General features: G+C 46.8%; 2 protein-coding genes across 14 annotated transcripts; one reads left to right on the forward strand and one right to left on the reverse strand.

The window, feature by feature from the left end:
- Window positions 1-9: 9 nt before the first annotated feature.
- LOC120826455 (phosphatidylinositol 4-kinase beta-like) lies at window positions 10-11332 on the forward strand (the record flags this gene model as incomplete). Its single annotated transcript, XM_078081062.1, is given in 12 exon segments — window positions 10-309; window positions 552-950; window positions 1338-1565; window positions 1659-1910; window positions 2498-2604; window positions 3362-3466; window positions 3572-3695; window positions 6497-6610; window positions 6712-6863; window positions 6951-7083; window positions 8421-8541; window positions 9070-11332. Coding segments are annotated over 12 exon segments (2217 nt in total), but the record flags the coding sequence as incomplete, so codon positions are not given.
- Window positions 11333-12809: 1477 nt separating this feature from the next.
- Window positions 12810-19117, reverse strand: mindy1 (MINDY lysine 48 deubiquitinase 1). Of its 13 annotated transcripts, none has more exons than XM_040188756.2 (13): window positions 18981-19117; window positions 17885-18069; window positions 17420-17774; window positions 17024-17260; window positions 16619-16815; window positions 16042-16099; window positions 15806-15870; window positions 15479-15637; window positions 15307-15409; window positions 14814-14956; window positions 14071-14265; window positions 13396-13551; window positions 12810-13315 (listed from the first exon to the last, which is right to left on the reverse strand). In XM_040188756.2, exons 3-13 carry the CDS (start codon window positions 17715-17717, stop codon window positions 13244-13246), a joined length of 1683 nt encoding a protein of 560 aa, XP_040044690.2. In that variant the 5' UTR covers window positions 17718-17774; window positions 17885-18069; window positions 18981-19117; the 3' UTR covers window positions 12810-13243. The 13 variants fall into 13 exon arrangements, with proteins under 13 accessions (XP_040044690.2, XP_040044688.2, XP_040044689.2 ...); XM_040188754.2 differs by having other exon boundaries at window positions 13396-13571; XM_040188755.2 differs by having other exon boundaries at window positions 17024-17293.
- Window positions 19118-19267: the final 150 nt, after the last annotated feature.

Genomic DNA, 19267 nt, shown 5'->3' on the forward strand with positions numbered 1-19267 from the left:
GAGGCGCAGGAGGAAGGGAGACTCCACAGAGACCCGTCTCCTCCACCCCGACCGGCGCCTCCCTCCCTGCTGCCGGCGGCGGCGGCGTCTAAGCAGTCGTGGCTGCTGCGCCTGTTTGAGTCCAAGCTGTTTGACGTTTCCATGGCGATCTCCTACCTGTACAAGTCCAAGGAGCCGGGGGTGCAGGCGTACATCGGGAACCGTCTCTTCAGCTTCCCCGACAGCGAGGTGGACTTCTACCTGCCGCAGCTGCTCAACATGTACGTGCACATGGACACCGAGGTGGGCGACGCCATCCGACCGTACCTGGTGAGTCCCGCGCGGAGGTCACGTGAAGGTCACAGGTGGAAGTCGAGGCGCAGTGTCTCCACCTCTTTATTATTCAGAGTTTAAATCCGACCCGCCCACTTTTAGCTTAGCATCAACAGTCTTCAACTGTGTCCGTGTTTTATCCTTTTACCGTTCTGTCGTTTCACCGCTTGTGCTCCAGTTCCCTCTGGATCTACCGGGACGATCCGTAGCTGGACGCTTTAACGTCTTTTGTCCCTCAGATTCACCGCTGCAGAGGAGGAATAACCTTCTCCCTGCTGACGGCCTGGCTGCTGGGCGCGTACTCCTCCGACATGCACATCTCCACCCAGCGCCACTCCAGAGGCACCAAGCTGAGGAAGCTCATCCTGTCGGACGAACTCAAACCGACGGCGCCTCCGCCGGACGCCCTCGTCCCCGTCTGCGGCAGCCCACCGTCCTCGCCGCCCCGCAGCCGCTGCCACCGGAGGCACAACAGCAGCAACACAGACTCCGCCTCCTTGTTCTCCAGCGCCGGCCCGGCGCCGGCGGAGGCCTTTCTTTCGCCGACTAGGAGGACCCACCACAGATCCAAGTCAGACGCCACCACGGCGAGCAGCGAGCCGGGTTCTGGTCTCCGGCGGACAGGAAGTAACCCGAAGGTAGAAGCCGTTCACGAGGAGGTGAATCCAGACATTTAGTTGTTGTTTATTATCACGACAGCGGTTCTGTTTCAGAATATGAGAATAAAATGAGCCTTAACATTAAAACACTTTTTGATGAAGTATATTCAATATTACATCTTAATAATATATAATAAATCGTACCCGGGGGGCACAAAGACCACAGGAAGTCGGTAACGTTGGTTTATGATGCGTAGCGGCTCGGTGTCCTTCGAAGTCCCCCGGCAGTCTAAGTGCTGGTCCGGGTACTGCTGAGGACTGAGTGGGATGTGAGCGGGGGGATGATGGAGTCCAGATCGACCACCGGTGTCGTTGTGTGTCGGTTAAAGACAATCACGCTGATTTAAATCCGTCTCCCCGCGGCAGCCGGAGCGTCTGCGTCCTCAGCGGGAGCTGGTCAAGTCTCTGCTCGGCATCGGGAAGCGTCTGGCCACGCTGCCCACCAAGGAGCAGAAGACCCAGCGGCTGATCTCAGAGCTGTCGCAGCTCAACCACAAGCTGCCGGCCCGCGTGTGGCTGCCCACCGCCGAGCGGCAGCACCACGTGTGCCGGATCCCCCACACGCAGGCCGTGGTGCTTAACTCCAAGGACAAGGTGACTCAGGCGCACGGGTAGCCTAGCTTAGCACAAACATCGACTAGTATGCTAATGTTGGTTCTAACAGGAATGTTTGCCCGTCCTCCTCAGGCTCCGTACATCATCTACGTGGAGGTTTTGGAGTGCAAGAGCTTTGAGACGTCTCCGGTTCCGGTCCGGATCCCGGAGACGAGGATCCGCTCGGCGCGCTCCGCAGAGAACCTGGACTGCGGCGGCGCGTCTGATGCTAACAATGTCGGAATGATGTCAGAGCACCGGGCGGGAAGCTTCTCCACTGTCCCAAATTACGACAACGACGACGAGGCGTGGGCCACCGACGACATCGGGCAGCTGCAGGTGGAGGTGAGCCTCATCTAGAGCTCACACACACACACACACACACACACACACACACACATGTTTATATATTAGGGTAGATAAGAAAATCACAAATTAATCGCATATTTTGAAATTCATCATCACGATTAATTGCGATTAATGAATGTTGTTTTTGTAAAGACTAAATCTCACGTCCAAGTAGTGATCACTTAAGAACGTGAGTATTTTAAAGCGGTTGTTTGATAGTTAATGTCATGCTGGTCATCGTGGAGGAACGCCGCCTCGCTCTCGTCTCTAACTGACTGCAGACTGAAGGAAACCAGAAGTTAATCTGTTAAGATATATTGTCACATTAATCCAGGGGCCACATGTGACACTGAAGATATTGTTGGGGGACCAGAGCACAAGCTGAACTCAATTCTGCATAATCTTAATTCTTCTTCTTCTTAGCTTTCTAAAGACACCGAATAGTCAGCGAAGCTTTTGTATTTGTCCGCGTGCTTCGTCTCGTAAGATGAAATCCTTAAACACGGCGATCTGGTGTGTGTGGCGCCTCATTTAGAGCTTTCCATATAATTGTACATCTACACATCTGTGTGTGGGTGGTGCAGGTGGAGGCTCAGACCAGCAGCTCTGACAACATCAGCCAGTTTTCAGTCGACAGCATCACAAGTCTGGAGAGCAAAGAGCCAGTTTTCATCGCAGCCGGAGACATCAGGTAAACACAAACATCTGTATGAATACAGATGTACGTATATACACACACTCGGATGCACATACAGTTGTTTGCCCCCAAATCATCAAACAGATTTAAATATTAGACAAAGATAACAAGTAAACACAAAATGAAGGTTTTTATTGTTAAGGTGAGACAATGGTCCCGTGTGAACAATGATCCCCGTTAAAACATGAATGAACTGTGATTTATCACATCTTTGGAAAGCTGAGTTCCATTTCTCTAAACACACCTTCTCAATGAAGAAGTCACTTAAAAAGGAGCTGACAGCGTGAAGAAGACCAAACGATCCTCAAAGGCTTCGATCCAAAGAAACAGTCACTGAGATCATCAGTGTGGAAAAGGTCTCATTTGTGAAGCTTTGGGTCTCCAGCGAAGCACAAACAGTGGTGAACCTTCTCAGGAGCCCCAAAGACCCCAGAACAACATGCAAAGAGCTGCAGGCCTCACGGGGTCCAGGACCCCACCAGAAGAAAGAGACACAAACCAAAACCACCGCTGAGTAAAACGAACTTCAAGACTCGTCTCCGTTTAGCCAGAAAACATCGTGATGAGCTTGTGGTACAACGGGGCCTTTAAAGACAAGTAAAGCTGTATAATGTATATTATGAATAATAAACTGATTCTAGTCTAATCTTCTTTTCATAAGTAAAGAAGTCATAAGGTAAACGTGGTAAAAAGTAAACAGAAATACTCTTGTTCTTAAGTGATGTGTACTTTGCTCCTCGTTGTTCTCCAGGCGTCGTCTGTCGGAGAACCTCGCTCACACGCCGACGACCTTCAGGAGAGACCCCGAGGACCCGTCGGCCGTCGCCCTCAAGGAACCCTGGGAGGACAAAGTCCGGTGAGTCCAGCTGAGCCGATTATGATACGTGTATAAATACACACCGTATCGTGTATAAATACACACCGTATTATGACACATGTATAAATACACGTAACCCTGCAGGAGGATCAGGGAAGGTTCTCCGTACGGTCACCTGATGAACTGGAGGCTGCTGTCCGTCATTGTGAAGTGTGGAGACGACCTGAGGCAGGAGCTGCTGGCCTATCAGGTCCTCCGACAGCTACAGGTACCCACTCACCTGGAGCACTTGTACTACGGACACATGAAGTACTTGTACTACAGGTACCCACTCACCTGGAGCACTTGTACTACGGACACATGAAGTACTTGTACTACAGGTACCCACTCACCTGGAGCACTTGTATTACGGGCACATGAAGTACTTGTACTACAGGTACCCACTCACCTGGAGCACTTGTACTACGGGCACATGAAGTACTTGTACTACAGGTACCCACTCACCTGGAGCACCTGTACTACGGACACATGAAGTACTTGTACTACAGGTACCCACTCACCTGGAGCACTTGTACTACGGTCACATGAAGTACTTGTACTACAGGTACCCACTCACCTGGAGCACTTGTACTACGGGCACATGAAGTACTTGTACTACAGGTACCCACTCACCTGGAGCACCTGTACTACGGACACATGAAGTACTTGTACTACAGGTACCCACTCACCTGGAGCACTTGTACTACGGACACATGAAGTACTTGTACTACAGGTACCCACTCACCTGGAGCACTTGTATTACGGGCACATGAAGTACTTGTACTACAGGTACCCACTCACCTGGAGCACTTGTACTACGGGCACATGAAGTACTTGTACTACAGGTACCCACTCACCTGGAGCACTTGTACTACGGGCACATGAAGTACTTGTACTACAGGTACCCACTCACCTGGAGCACTTGTACTACGGGCACATGAAGTACTTGTACTACAGGTACCCACTCACCTGGAGCACTTGTACTACGGGCACATGGAGTACTTGTACTACAGGTACCCACTCACCTGGAGCACTTGTACTACGGGCACATGAAGTACTTGTACTACAGGTACCCACTCACCTGGAGCACTTGTACTACGGGCACATGAAGTACTTGTACTACAGGTACCCACTCACCTGGAGCACTTGTACTACGGGCACATGAAGTACTTGTACTACAGGTACCCACTCACCTGGAGCACTTGTACTACGGGCACATGAAGTACTTGTACTACAGGTACCCACTCACCTGGAGCACTTGTACTACGGGCACATGGAGTACTTGTACTACAGGTACCCACTCACCTGGAGCACTTGTACTACGGGCACATGGAGTACTTGTACTACAGGTACCCACTCACCTGGAGCACTTGTACTACGGGCACATGAAGTACTTGTACTACAGGTACCCACTCACCTGGAGCACTTGTACTACGGGCACATGAAGTACTTGTACTACAGGTACCCACTCACCTGGAGCACTTGTACTACGGGCACATGAAGTACTTGTACTACAGGTACCCACTCACCTGGAGCACTTGTACTACGGGCACATGAAGTACTTGTACTACAGGTACCCACTCACCTGGAGCACTTGTACTACGGGCACATGAAGTACTTGTACTACAGGTACCCACTCACCTGGAGCACTTGTACTACGGGCACATGAAGTACTTGTACTACAGGTACCCACTCACCTGGAGCACTTGTACTACGGGCACATGAAGTACTTGTACTACAGGTACCCACTCACCTGGAGCACTTGTACTACGGACACATGAAGTACTTGTACTACAGGTACCCACTCACCTGGAGCACTTGTACTACGGGCACATGAAGTACTTGTACTACAGGTACCCACTCACCTGGAGCACTTGTACTACGGGCACATGAAGTACTTGTACTACAGGTACCCACTCACCTGGAGCACTTGTACTACGGGCACATGAAGTACTTGTACTACAGGTACCCACTCACCTGGAGCACTTGTACTACGGACACATGAAGTACTTGTACTACAGGTACCCACTCACCTGGAGCACTTGTACTACGGGCACATGGAGTACTTGTACTACAGGTACCCACTCACCTGGAGCACTTGTACTACGGTCACATGAAGTACTTGTACTACAGGTACCCACTCACCTGGAGCACTTGTACTACGGGCACATGAAGTACTTGTACTACAGGTACCCACTCACCTGGAGCACCTGTACTACGGACACATGAAGTACTTGTACTACAGGTACCCACTCACCTGGAGCACTTGTATTACGGGCACATGAAGTACTTGTACTACAGGTACCCACTCACCTGGAGCACTTGTACTACGGGCACATGAAGTACTTGTACTACAGGTACCCACTCACCTGGAGCACTTGTACTACGGGCACATGAAGTACTTGTACTACAGGTACCCACTCACCTGGAGCACTTGTACTACGGGCACATGAAGTACTTGTACTACAGGTACCCACTCACCTGGAGCACTTGTACTACGGGCACATGGAGTACTTGTACTACAGGTACCCACTCACCTGGAGCACTTGTACTACGGGCACATGAAGTACTTGTACTACAGGTACCCACTCACCTGGAGCACTTGTACTACGGGCACATGAAGTACTTGTACTACAGGTACCCACTCACCTGGAGCACTTGTACTACGGGCACATGAAGTACTTGTACTACAGGTACCCACTCACCTGGAGCACTTGTACTACGGGCACATGAAGTACTACTTGTACTACAGGTACCGACTCACCTGGAGCACTTGTACTACGGGCACATGAAGTACTACTTGTACTACAGGTACCGACTCACCTGGAGCACTTGTACTACGGGCACATGAAGTACTACTTGTACTACAGGTACCGACTCACCTGGAGCACTTGTACTACGGGCACATGAAGTACTACTTGTACTACAGGTACCGACTCACCTGGAGCACTTGTACTACGGGCACATGAAGTACTACTTGTACTTTTCTCACCCCCTGGTGGTGCTGATGGTCGACGCGTTGTGTTTCAGTCCATCTGGCAGCAGGAGCGAGTTCCTCTGTGGATCAAACCCTATAAAATCCTGGTGATGTCATCGGATAGCGGGATGATCGAACCTGTCCTCAACGCCGTCTCTCTGCACCAGGTAAGTTCAAGCGGTCCAGGTGCTCTGCTCCCCGGCCGACGTACAAGTACAATCTATACTACATGAGAAGTGTTTCAGGGAAGATGTGTCTCCTCCTCCAGGTGCGTAAGCAGAGCCAACTCTCGCTGCTCGACTACTTTTTGCAGGAACACGGCAGCTTCACCACCGAAGCGTTCCTCGCGGCTCAGAGAAGCTTTGTGCAAAGCTGCGCCGGATACAGTCTGATCTGTTACCTGCTGCAGGTCAAAGACAGGTGAGGAACACATACCGATACACACTGTGTGCTAAGCTAGGCTAACAGTGCTGTAGCTCTCTCTCATCGGCACACTGTGCTCCATAGACACAACGGGAACATCCTGCTGGACTCTGAAGGTCACATCATCCACATCGACTTTGGCTTCATCCTCTCCAGCTCTCCAAGGAACCTCGGGTTCGAGACCTCGGCCTTCAAACTCACCTCAGAGTTTGTAGACGTGAGTGAATGCTGAAATGTGGTCGAGTTCTGATGATGATTATGATCGTGATGATGAGGATGATGGTGATGATGATGATGATGATGGTGATGATGGTGTTAATGGTGATGATTGTGATGATGACGGTGGTGATGAGGATGATGGTGGTGAAGATGATGGTGATGATTGTGATGATGATGGTGGTGATGAGGATGGCGTTAATGGTGATGATGACGGTGGTGATGATGGTGTTAATGGTGATGATTGTGGTGAAGATGATGGTGTTAATGGTGATGATTGTGATGATAGTGGTGAAGATGATGGTAGTGATGAGTATGATCGTGACGATGACGACGATGCTGGTGGTGGTGATGATGATTGTGATGATGACGGTGGTGAAGATGATGGGGATGATGATCAGCAATCAGGAACTTTTTTTTTGATTGCCAAAATATGTTAGATATTTGACGTTTTTTGCTTAACATTGGACAGTGAGACAATGGACAACAAGACAAATAACAAATCATAAAGTGCTATGTTTAAAAAATCACAATTTACCTCTACAGTGTAAAATAGAAGACTATGGGCGAGGAGATGTAGAAGAATGAGTCGACGTGGTGCAGGGCCAGAGAGGGTGTGTTGGGAACCGCAAGGTTCGAGGCAGTTTGAGCCCCGGCTGCTCCGTGTCCCATGCCGAAGTGTCCCTGAGCAAGACACCGAACCCCTAACTGCTCCCTCAGCAAACATGTAAAAAAAAAGCCATCAGGAAACATTTATTGCCAAAATATGTCAAACATACCAGGAATTTGTCTTGGCGGTTGGTGCGTGACAACAATAGACAACAAGACAGCAGTGCACAAGTAATAAAATAAAGTGAAATGAAATGCAATGGGTTAGTAGAATAAGGCTGTGGGTTAGTATAAAATAAGAGAATAAAAATATTTTAAAAATATAAAAAATAAAGTGCGCTATCGAACAAGTGACAAAGTGACGAGTGACAAATGACAGCTAAAGTGACATGTGCAGTGTGAAGGGGAGTGACCGGTGGAGTGTTATAGTCAGTCAGTGGGGGACCGGCTCTGTTGATGAGCCCGACTGCTGTTGGTGTGGCGGGAGGTCGTAGTCCTGATGGACCTCAGCCTCCTGCCAGATGGAAGGGGCACAAACAGGTTTTGTCCGGGGTGAGAGGGGTTAAAATGTAAGTCGCTTTGGATAAAGGCGTCAGCTAAAAGACATGTGATGTAATGTGATGCGATGTAATGTGATGTAATGTGATGTGATGTGATGACATGTGATGTAATGTGATGTGCTGACATGTAATGTGATGACATGAGATGTAATGTAATGTGATCTCTCAGGTGATGGGGGGTCTGGATGGCGACATGTTCATCTACTACAAGATGTTGATTCTTCAGGGTCTCATCGCTGCCAGGAAACACATGGAGAAGGTTCTACAGATTGTGGAGATCATGCAGCAAGGTAGTATACTCGTATATTTACAAGAGTACTCCGAGTATATATTAGTATTAACATGCATAATAGTACATGATACCAGGACTTTTTATCACGTTTAATGACATACTATGACATTTTCAACTTGTTTCCCATATATTGTGATGTTTTTACTTTTTGACACAGTGTGCCTTCTTTTTCCCTTTTTCAACTTACCAAGTTTTTTTTTTAGTTTTTTTTTTACCACTGACCTTTTGAGTGTTTTTTGACAATGATGTTTCTTTAAAAAAACACAAACTTAACAGTTACATTGTGACAAAACAGTAGCATTTTTTGTCTTGTTTGTATGTTTTCATCATCTTCCATCTTCATCATGTTCCTTCTCCCTCTGCATGTCGAAAAAAGGAAATGAATGTTTCAAAGTGTCATAGTATCGTTTTTCTTTACTACCTTTTTTCTTCTTTGATGAGCTTGGCGACCTTGGTGACCTCATTACTTTGGTCACCTTGGTGACCTCGCAGACTTTGCTGACCTTGCTAACCTCGGCGTCTCCAGGCTCTCACCTCGCCTGTTTCCACGGATCGAGCACCATCCGCGGCCTGAAGGAGCGTTTCCACATGTCTCTGACGGAGGAGCAGCTGCAGCTGCTGGTGGAGCAACTGGTGGACGGATCCATGCGTTCCATCACGACCAAACTCTATGATTCCTTTCAGTACGTCACCAATGGCATCATGTGACCTCAGATAACCTTTGAACTCTCGTTCCGTCACGTTGGTTTAAAGGCGGTGAGACCGCGTGGCGTTTGAGGGCAGCTGGGTTCCGTGTGTGGGACTTTTATCCAGGTGGTTGTTTCCTGTGAAATAAAACTAAAGTCATACATAGAAGAGAAGAAGTAAATGGGCTGAAAGAATCAGATGCATCAAATACATCAAAAGCTGTCTTCTGTTGGATTCTAATGGATAACATTTGATCATTAATGAATCTCCTGAGTTAGACTTTGAAGATACCATTTCACCTTTGAAAATTGATTTGGATTTTTAGCTTGACTTTTTTCATTTAAATTAAATTCCTCATGAATATTACCATAAAAACTACTACTAAAAATATCCTGCATCTCACATCTACAACATATATTCTGCTCTTTTATGGCAGAATATGTTTAAACAATTAAGAAAATTCTCCAGAAAACGTACGGTAATTAGGTGTTAAAGTTGAGAGTAAATGGACCTATTTTCTGTTTAAAAAGAATTGTGCTGAACTTGTCAGTTCATTTATTGGGATGATTTTACGTTTATATGTTATATAAAAACTATGTTTTTGAGTTTCTGTTCCTGACATGTTGCACATGCTAGCAATAACAAGAGTTATCGTTATAGTTGTGATTTCTGGTCTTTCCTTAAATCAAAATAGCCCCCAGTCGGTGAAACAATTCCTAAGCAACATATTTTATTTAAGAACCTCAACCATTAATTGGAAATCTGCATAATTACTGATCTCCCAGCTTTCCTCCTCTCTGATTGGCCCTTTAGAGATACATTCCTGTGATTTGGCCAATCGGGAGAGCTAAAAAATAATTCTTCATTAGATCAGTTTCCTGAATATGTGAATGTTTTTTTTATATATGTAATAACAATCCACTACAATATTTTTTCTCATTACTGAGAAACAAATGTCTTATTTTTTAAAATGTATAATGATGTTGTAATGACTGTCAGTAACACTTCCTATGGCTTTATCCCAGCGTGTTACACCTGAGTACAAAAACATCACATTGAAGTCACTGTTTACATTAAAAAACAGGTTTAGAGGATTTAATAGGACGTGAAGAGAAACATTAGCTAGTGCTGCGTTAACTGTTAATGTTACATAATATTTTTACGTTTTCGTTCACTGAAAGCTAACTAACTGTTCTACAAATTACAATATTGTAACATCATTCAATCAATACGGACTGTGATTCCTTGTTAGCCGTTAGCTTGACAACGACTCAGCTAAAATCTTTGCTAGCTTAATTAATTCCATCCCCCTTTGATTTGATTTTAGCTTTGACTTTTCTATTTTTCTTCTGTACAAAAGGAATGTCCAGTCAGCGTACGTGCTGAGTATAATTATAAAGATATGGACGCTTCTCGCCGGGATAAAGCCAGTATTTAGGGTTTTGTTTTTAACGTCTGTTTCGTTGTTTTTGTGTGTTTGGCCTTGAAGGAGCAGCACAAGTCTGTTATTGTCAAAGCAGCGGCATGTTACCGCAAACCGTTAGCTTGCTCAGATTTGATTCCGTTAGCTTGCTAACGGTTAGCTCGCCATTATAGACGCCACCCCGCTCGACAAAGATGCAGCTGTGACTAAAGTTTACCAGATGAGCTACTTAAATATCAAATAGTGTGTTTTCTGTGTGTGAATATGTAAGTATGTAAATGAGTTGGTTCTCCTGGGAGATGAAATCGATGCCTTCAGATGTACAGAAGCCAATAACGCTTAAGATGGAGGGGAGAGCTTTTATATCAGACACTTTATGGGTTTCAACGCTGAAAGGTTTTCCTCTCCGACATCAGTCCAGAAGGGAGTTGCGTTTATTAAACTTTGTCACACTTTGAGTATAGAAACATTCTTGGTCGCTGAATGCAACAGAATGAGACACAATATCTCTATTTCTTAGTTGAAATTAAACAGCTTTTTTCGGAGTGAATTCTGGAGAGGAAAAGCTTCCGTAGGAACTGGTCTCTGCTTCTAACTTTCATTTGCCTTCTTTCTTTCTACAGCTGGAATGTGTTAAAGACTATGTGGAAACTCTTAAAGTGCATTCATTCTAATCGAAGACGTTTCTCTCCTTTGTTTTCATTTAGTTGGTATAAAACAATTTAACGATGCCAGCAATGCTAACTGCTGCCCACGTGTTTCACTGTGTGGAGAAGAAAAATAAAAAGTTAAGGGAGGACAAAGCCAAGATGAATTAATTCATAAATTACATAGAAAATAACCTGTAGGACAACACTGATGACAGTAATAGTAATGTGATTAATATTTATAATACTAACAATAATAGCAGGACCGTGGTGAGAGTCAGGAACAGAGTCTGGATAGAACCATGATCTACGGAAACCCGCGAGGCGAGGAAGCACAAAAACTTTGGGGAAGAAGCAGAATTACTGATGTGCATTAATGAGACGTGAATTATCCTTCGCAGTCTAAGAATGTAGCAGCTTCACTAAGGGCTGGTCCGGCTCACCTGAGCCAGCCCTAACTATAAGCCATATCAAAGAGGAACGTTTTAAGCTTTATCTGAAAAGAGCTGACCGAATCTGCCCCCCGGGCTGAAAGTGGAACCTGGTTCCACCAAAGAGGAGCTTGATAACTGAAGGCTCTGGCCCCCAGCCTACCTTGTAGGTGAGGAGAAGTACCTTAAAGTACCTCCCCGCCGCATTGTCTCCATCCCCCCCGACGGTTTTTCCCTCTCCTTTTCTTAAAGCGCTATGCATTCCAAGGCGATTCACAATACGTATGTGAGATAACAAGGAGGCCGATCGATTACAGTAATCCAGTCTAGAAGAAACAAACTCACTATTCTGCATCACTGACTTCCTGATTTATGATATATTACGTGGATGAAAAAGGGCAGTCCTTGACACCAGCGTGTCCAGTGTTACCAACTAAAAACTATTCAATGATGTCTAATGTGTAATTGTTCAAGACGATGTGTTTTAAAATATCCGATTATATTACATGTGTTGTGGTTATATGAGGTCTACAAATACAAATATTTGATGATAATGATCAAAAAAATCTGAATTAACATGTCAAATCATAGTTTTTGCTGAGATGGACAGTCAATTTTTCTACGTTATTTTGTAATCTACGTAATGACGTCATCACAACATCATTCAGCAACTTCCAGTAACAAACCCGCCCCCGTCCAGCTGCTTCCCCGAGCAGCACCGAGTGTTTCTGATGCCATCGAACGCTCGGAGCTCTAACGCCAGCGAAACGTGATCGATAACTAGTTGGTTGTGTCGGTACGAGATGCGAATGACGCTGCCCAACACTCACAGCTCCAACGTTTAGCAACTTTTCGTTACTTCGGCTTCTTTCTATTGTGTGACCACTATCGTACACATTTATTATCCAAAGTAAAAGCTCTATATCGAGTTCAATCATTCCATGGTTGGAGTCCTATTAAAGTAACAACTGCTCATTTTCAGATGAGTTGTAACAGGTTAATAATCATCTTCTGTCTGTGGTTTAGTCATTTTAACTCTTAAGTTCATCAACAAGAATTCCAATAAACACACATAATATTTATTCAGCAATGATTTATTAACATTTATGGCTTTTTGTCGACTTCATCAACCTTTAAAACTGCAAAATTAGATTAATATCAAATTATAAAAACTAAAACATTACCTCACCTCAGTGAAGTTGGTTTAGTTTATCAGGAAGCTCGGAACAAAAGACAGACGGTAAATATTTATTAATCTTTCAAAACTTCCCCACAACGTTCTTATTGATGCTTCATAACTGATTAGTTATGCATCAGTAGATCATTTATTAACCATTAATAAAACGGTTAGTCACAACTTGTTAAAGCCTTTATTAGACAACACCTCTAACTTACATTTTTACAAACATTTCCAGAACCAGGAATCACATCTGAAACTGGACGTAACAAAAGCACTGGGGTTTGGCATCGAGCTGTGAGTGTGTGTGTGCAGACGCGTCACCAAGAGAAAGTTTATAAGACCACACAGTCCGAGTCCTTCTCTCTTCTCCGCGCTCCGCCCTGCTGTGACCCGTGACCTCTGACCTGGAAACACGGTGACATCATAATCAACACCGGCACAGAAGAAAAGAGCCTCAGGAACATTTACAGTGTGGTGGTCTCACCGCCTGTGCTGCCGCCGGTGATCCCTGCTGCTGCTGCTGCTGCTGCTGCTGCTGCTGGTATTCCTCCTGTTGGAGTTGTTGGGCCAGCTCCAGGTCACTGAGGGGCCCCGGGGCCCCGCCCTGCTGCTGCTGCAGGGACACCGCCACCAGGTAGTCCTAAAACCAACAAAGAACACCTGTCCCCACCAGGTAGGTCTCATGGTGCGCTCATAACAAAAGCAAGGAGAGTTTTCTCAATGCTTTACTCGCCGACTATTTGTATTTAATTCAGCAAGTGCGTCTGGTTGACGCTTCCGGCGCTAAACAGGCTGACCAGCGCTCCGTTTGATGACCCGTCTCTCCGTCAGACACTAACTAACTTACAGGCGTTCAGCTCAGCTGCAGAGCGTCTGTGTGCGTCCAGCGAGCGGCTGTTTCATAAAGTACATTCACGCTTTGACAGCAGGACGGCGGTGATGACGGGCGGAGCATCTCAACGCTGATTGGTTCCGCAGGACAGCGTCGGGCGAGTATTTTAGGCGGATGAAGCGAATTATTCGCATCGCTGCGCCGCCCGTTGAAAACGTGCTTAGTTCGCAACCATTCGCGTCAGTGCACTGACTTTGCAGGGAATCTTTTCGCTTTGCTCTCGGTGTGAACGCAGCATAAGACCCGTCTCCCCTGGTCTGGTCTCACCTGGTCAATCTGTCTCTGCGCGTCCTGGGCGCCGGGCGGCAGGGTTGTGGTGGGCGGAGCTCTCTGAGGAGGATGACACAGCCTGAAGTCAGAGTCGCAGAAGTTTCCGTCTCCCTCGACGTTATGAAGAGACTCCCAGACCAGCCCCTCCTCCTGGAGGAAGCCCTGATCGGACACCAACAGGTACAGGTGCCCCTGAGAGAAGAGACCGTATTAACATCAGGTAGGTGCGTGCGTGCGTGCGTGCGTGTGTGTGTGCGTGTGTGTGTAAAAACTATTAACAAAACTTAAGAAACTCCTAAAAAAAAGTTAGACCATGCAACTTTTTATATAAAATATCTGAAACAGTGTTTTTTCTGCGGCTGAAGGACTTTTTGTCCACTTAACCAACATTGTCTTGCTGGTGCTTGTCCGTGCTGCATTCCACATGTTGATCATCACAGACAACTGGACAGACTGACACGGAGTGAATTGAGTGGAACTCTCGTCCTCTGGACGGGTTTGAATCAGAGTTACTTTGTGTCTGTAGCGAACTTCACATTAGAGCGCCTCAAATGACACGTGGTGTTCCCCAGGGTTCAATACTGGGGCCTCAACTGTTCAACATCTACATGCTTCCACCAGCTGGACGACACGCACAGACTGAACAACAGTGTGAAGTATGTGTGTAGGTCCACCTTGTGTTTCAGTATAGTACTGCAGTGTGTGTGTGTGTGTGTGTGTGTGTGTGTGTGTAGCTCCACCTTATGTTTGATCATGGTACTGAAGTGGTTGTTTCTGAAAAACACAGATATTTCTCCTTCTGTAGCCGTCGTGTTGAGTTCACACAAACCGTGATACGACAGCTGTGTTGCTGTTGACTCCAGGAACTGCTCTGCAAGGAGCCCTGCGCGCGCGCACACACACACACACACACACACACACACACACACACACACACACACACACACACACACACACACACACACACACGTCATGTGAAAACGTCTAGATTATTTACCACAAAGCTACATTTTACAGATTACCTGTGAACACATCACAACAACATAATGTTCTCGAAGCCTGAACGCATCACAATGTAACTAGTCAACCTCCTTTGTTAGCTGTTAGCTGTGCTGCAAACATCCTAGTCCATCTTAGTCACATGATCACCACTAGAGACTAGAAAAGCATCAATGAAGTCCTGTGTGTGTGTGTGTGTGTGTGTGTGTGTGTGTGTGTGTGTGTGTGTGTTACCTTCACTAACTCGACTGCTGTCTGATGAGTGTTTGTAGTCGATGATCTTCTCCACCAGCTGGTTGTAGCTCAGCTTCCCGACAGAAGCCTCCATCTCTGGACTCTGAGGGCAACAAATAGGCTCAACTGTGGCGCACACACATCCACACACAAACAAACACACAGTGTGTACCTGTGGGTCCACCAGCCAGCCGTGGTACAGCGGGATGTCCAGCAGGTCGAACACGATGCACTCAGGTGTGTACTCGAAGTCCGTCACTCCGGTGAAACGAACGTTAACGTCCAGACCGGTGGAGAGCTTCGGGAGCACGGCCATCGCATCACTCATGTTCTGACACACACACACACACACACACACACAGGCTGAAGTTCCAAACACATCTTCGATTTCCTTCCTGTGTGTGAGTGTGTGTGTGGGGGCACCGCCCACACTCTGCTGGTGGGACCATGCTCAGCTGTGTGTGTGTGTGTGTGTGTGTGTGTGTGTGTGTGTGTGTACCTGTTGGAAGTTCAGATCCATCCCGTCAGCCTTGTCTCTGGGTGTAACAGACAAAACACACTCCCCTGCATGTGCATACAAGCACACACACACACACACACACAATTAAAGGAGCATTCGGTGTTTTTCTACATCATAGAATCGTCCAACAGAAATCACAAGTACTCTGAATGAATCAGCTGTTAGTAAAAGGTGAGAATCAGAAGAGGCTCCTGATTGGCTGAGACTCATCGTACCCAGGTGAGCCATCAGGTCTTCAGTGGTGACCACTTCAGTCTGAGCCGGGAGTTTAGCCTGAAAACACAGGTACGAGTAGCATCACTACAGTGTAGGAATACTAGTCCTGAGGAAGTACAACTATCTACATGTACTTCAAGTACAAAGAGTAAAAGTACTCATTATGTAGAAACACACTGATGCATTAACCTGTCATTGCATTAATGCTGAGCTCATTTTAATGAAGTTGTTTATCATTTATAAATGTAGTGCAAGTATTAAGTAACTTAAAACTGAAATACTCAAGACAAGTAAAGGTACCTCATGAGTTGTACTTAAGGGACGGTTTGGATGTTCGAAGCTCTGAGATGTTAAACGAGTGGCTTTGTGGTTGAGGATCACAGCTTCAGAGAGCACCCACCCAATTACAGCGTCAACTTTTATATATGTATTACTTTATTATAAATATATCATTAGATGTGTCTGAAATACATTCACAGTGGTATTTAACACAGTATCACACTGCCTCTAAGCATCTCGTTAAATGCTGCCGCTAAGGGGTCTCCCAGGGGGGCGGGGCTTAGACCCAGGGTCTACCTTCCAGCGGAGGAACAGCGTGTTCATGATGGCCAGCAGGGGGCAGGGTCCGTTCTCACTCTGAGTGATGATGGGAGTCTTCTTCCCCTTCCACGTGATCCACTTCACCAGGTAGTAGGCGGCGGAGGACGGCCCCGCCTCTGCAGCTGTGGAGGAGGCGGGGCCAGTGCCGGGGGGAGGAGCCACAGGACCCACTTCTGGACCGGAGGAGAACTACAGTCAGATATACAGTATGTACATATAAATGATAGTAATAACAGCCTTTAGTCCAGTGAAAGTATTAATACCACACAGTAAAATAATCTAATCTCTGAACTAATACAGACGATAACAATTATTGAAGGCATCAACAATCCACATTGATAAACAGCAGTTTGTCCAATAAGGAGGTAAAAGATGTGTCACCAGCAGACACCAGCATCTCCTCCTCCTTCAGACGGGGGACCTCAGCAGATGGAGAGCCGCCCCCCCCAACCGCAGAGCAGGACGAAGTCAAGCCATCCTCCACGTCCAGGGAGCCTCTTGTGACCGGGAACCCGTCTGACGGCTCCAGACCGGGGATTAAGGAGGACGTCGAGTGGGTCGATTCCCTCTGGTCATCTGAGCCGCCCACCACGGAGGAGCTCTCCTCCCAGTCCAGACCTGAGGACAACACGGGAGACATGAGGTCCAGACCTGAGGACAACACGGGAGACATGAGGTCCAGGTCAGAGGACAACACGTGACACATGAGGTCCAGGTCAGAGGACAACCCGTGAGACTTGAGCTCTGAAGACAACATGGGATGGTGCTGGTCCTCACCTGTCTCTCTTTCTGAGTCTTGTCCTCCTTCAGCTTTGACGTGTCTGTGTAGATCTGACAGAGATTCTTCTTCTGTGGTGACGGCGGTTATTGTCCCAGGTTTAGAAGACAGCGAGGACAAATTGGGCAGCGTGGCCTCCTCCTCCTCCTCCTCCTCCAGGACTTTGGCGGGAAGAGGAGCGCTGGCGGCGCCGTTGCCGTTTGTGGCCTCCGTTGCCGTGGTTACCATCAGTCCTTTGACGTCCTCCATCACCAGAGCTCCTGTCGTTGTGGGCGCCACCGTGCTGGACTCCGCCATGGTCAGCTGACCCGCTGGAGAATGGGAGCGGGAAGTAACTCCTTACTGACTGGAACACTACGATTAGAAAAACGATGTCAGGACGTTGAAAAGCTTCCTTCTGCTTTAAGTCCGGGGCTTTGCCACAACATGGCCCCCGGCGGAGCCCGCTCACGAAACAAACGCACCTGTTAGACCTTGAACATGGCGCGTTAAATGAAATATATCGGAATAGACTTGAAGGCAGATCTCCTCCTTCTCCCTCTTCTTCTCTCCTGCTGATAGGAAGTCGCAAGCTGGATTAAGTCCTTGCAGTCAGTTAGGAGGATCTTCTTCTGCTGTCAGCAGAGTGTCAACAGACTTCCTGTCTGTCCTGAGGAGACACAAATAAGAAGAACCCGTCGGTCAGGTGGCGGGTTTGGATTCCTCATCAATGTTGTACTGAAAGAGGTCATTAAATTACTTCAGAGATGATTTGAATCCAAAACCAAAGATCAAATGTAATGTTTAATCAACAAATACCTGATCCTACGTTTCCCACAATGCACCTCGACAAGCACTGTCGTCACAGACAGACACAGAGCCTGATGACATCAGTAGCTTGAAGCTTTAAACGTTTCTTAATATTCAATCTCTGACTGTAAATGTCATCATCATCCTCACCACAATCATCATCACATCATTGTCGTCCTCATCATCACCATCCTCACCACTATCATCACCATCCTCACCACAATCATCATCATCATCCTCACCAAATCCTCCTCATCATCATCACATCATTGTCGTTCTCATCATCATCATCCTGACCACAATCATCACCATCATCATCACATCATTGTCGTCCTCATCATCAGCATCATCATCATCATCATCATCATCATCATCATCTGAGCTAAACCGACATCCAGGAGTAAGAGCTCACGTGACCTTCGCCACTGGAGACCCGGATGTGTTGAGCTCATTTGAGCAGTTAGTATCTAAAATAAGTCTGAAGATGCGCGTGAGGTCGTTCAGTGAAACCGCACGCGTCGCTCCGGTCAGAGATGTCGGTTAAAACTCGATGGCGAGACCATCCCGGGTGTCAAACGTCCGACACAGAGCCGAAGGATCGCGGGCAGCTCACGGACTGTATGTCGCCGTCATCTCCCAGAGCAAGCTAGCATGACGACAGCATGACGATATCACTCGGAACTAACCGGGCCAAGCTAACTGTGGTTCCGGAGACACGGGCCGCGACCTTCTCCATCGCGCTCAGAAACAGTACAACGACACGCGGCTTACCGGCACCGAGTGTGTCCGTCGTTGTGCTGGAGGGTAAGACGAGCATGCTAGCTGTTTACATCCCGTCTCCGCCAGGCACACACGAAGCCCCGCCCACAAGCCAATACACAACAACGCCAGTGGACGTCACATCCGGTTGAGATATATATATATATATATATATATATATATATATATATATATATATATATCTCATATATCTCATATATATATATATATATATATATATATATATATATATATATATATATATAAAGGGTAGGGCCCTTTCGCAATACCTAAGACGG

The sequence above is a fragment of the Gasterosteus aculeatus genome, chromosome 10 (assembly GCF_964276395.1).
Source record: "Gasterosteus aculeatus chromosome 10, fGasAcu3.hap1.1, whole genome shotgun sequence".
Lineage (NCBI taxonomy): Eukaryota > Metazoa > Chordata > Actinopteri > Perciformes > Gasterosteidae > Gasterosteus > Gasterosteus aculeatus.

Excerpts from the sequence above, each read along its gene's own strand:
- mindy1 (XM_040188751.2), bottom strand. The coding sequence starts at position 17,717 with ATGGCGGAGTCCAGCACGGTGGCGCCCACAACGACAGGAGCTCTGGTG. Across the intron at positions 17,294-17,419 it reads AGACTCAGAAAGAGAGACAG|GTCTGGACCTCATGTCTCCC; the intron begins GTGAGGACCAGC and ends TGTTGTCCTCAG. Across the intron at positions 16,816-17,023 it reads GGAGATGCTGGTGTCTGCTG|AAGTGGGTCCTGTGGCTCCT; the intron begins GTGACACATCTT and ends CCTCCGGTCCAG.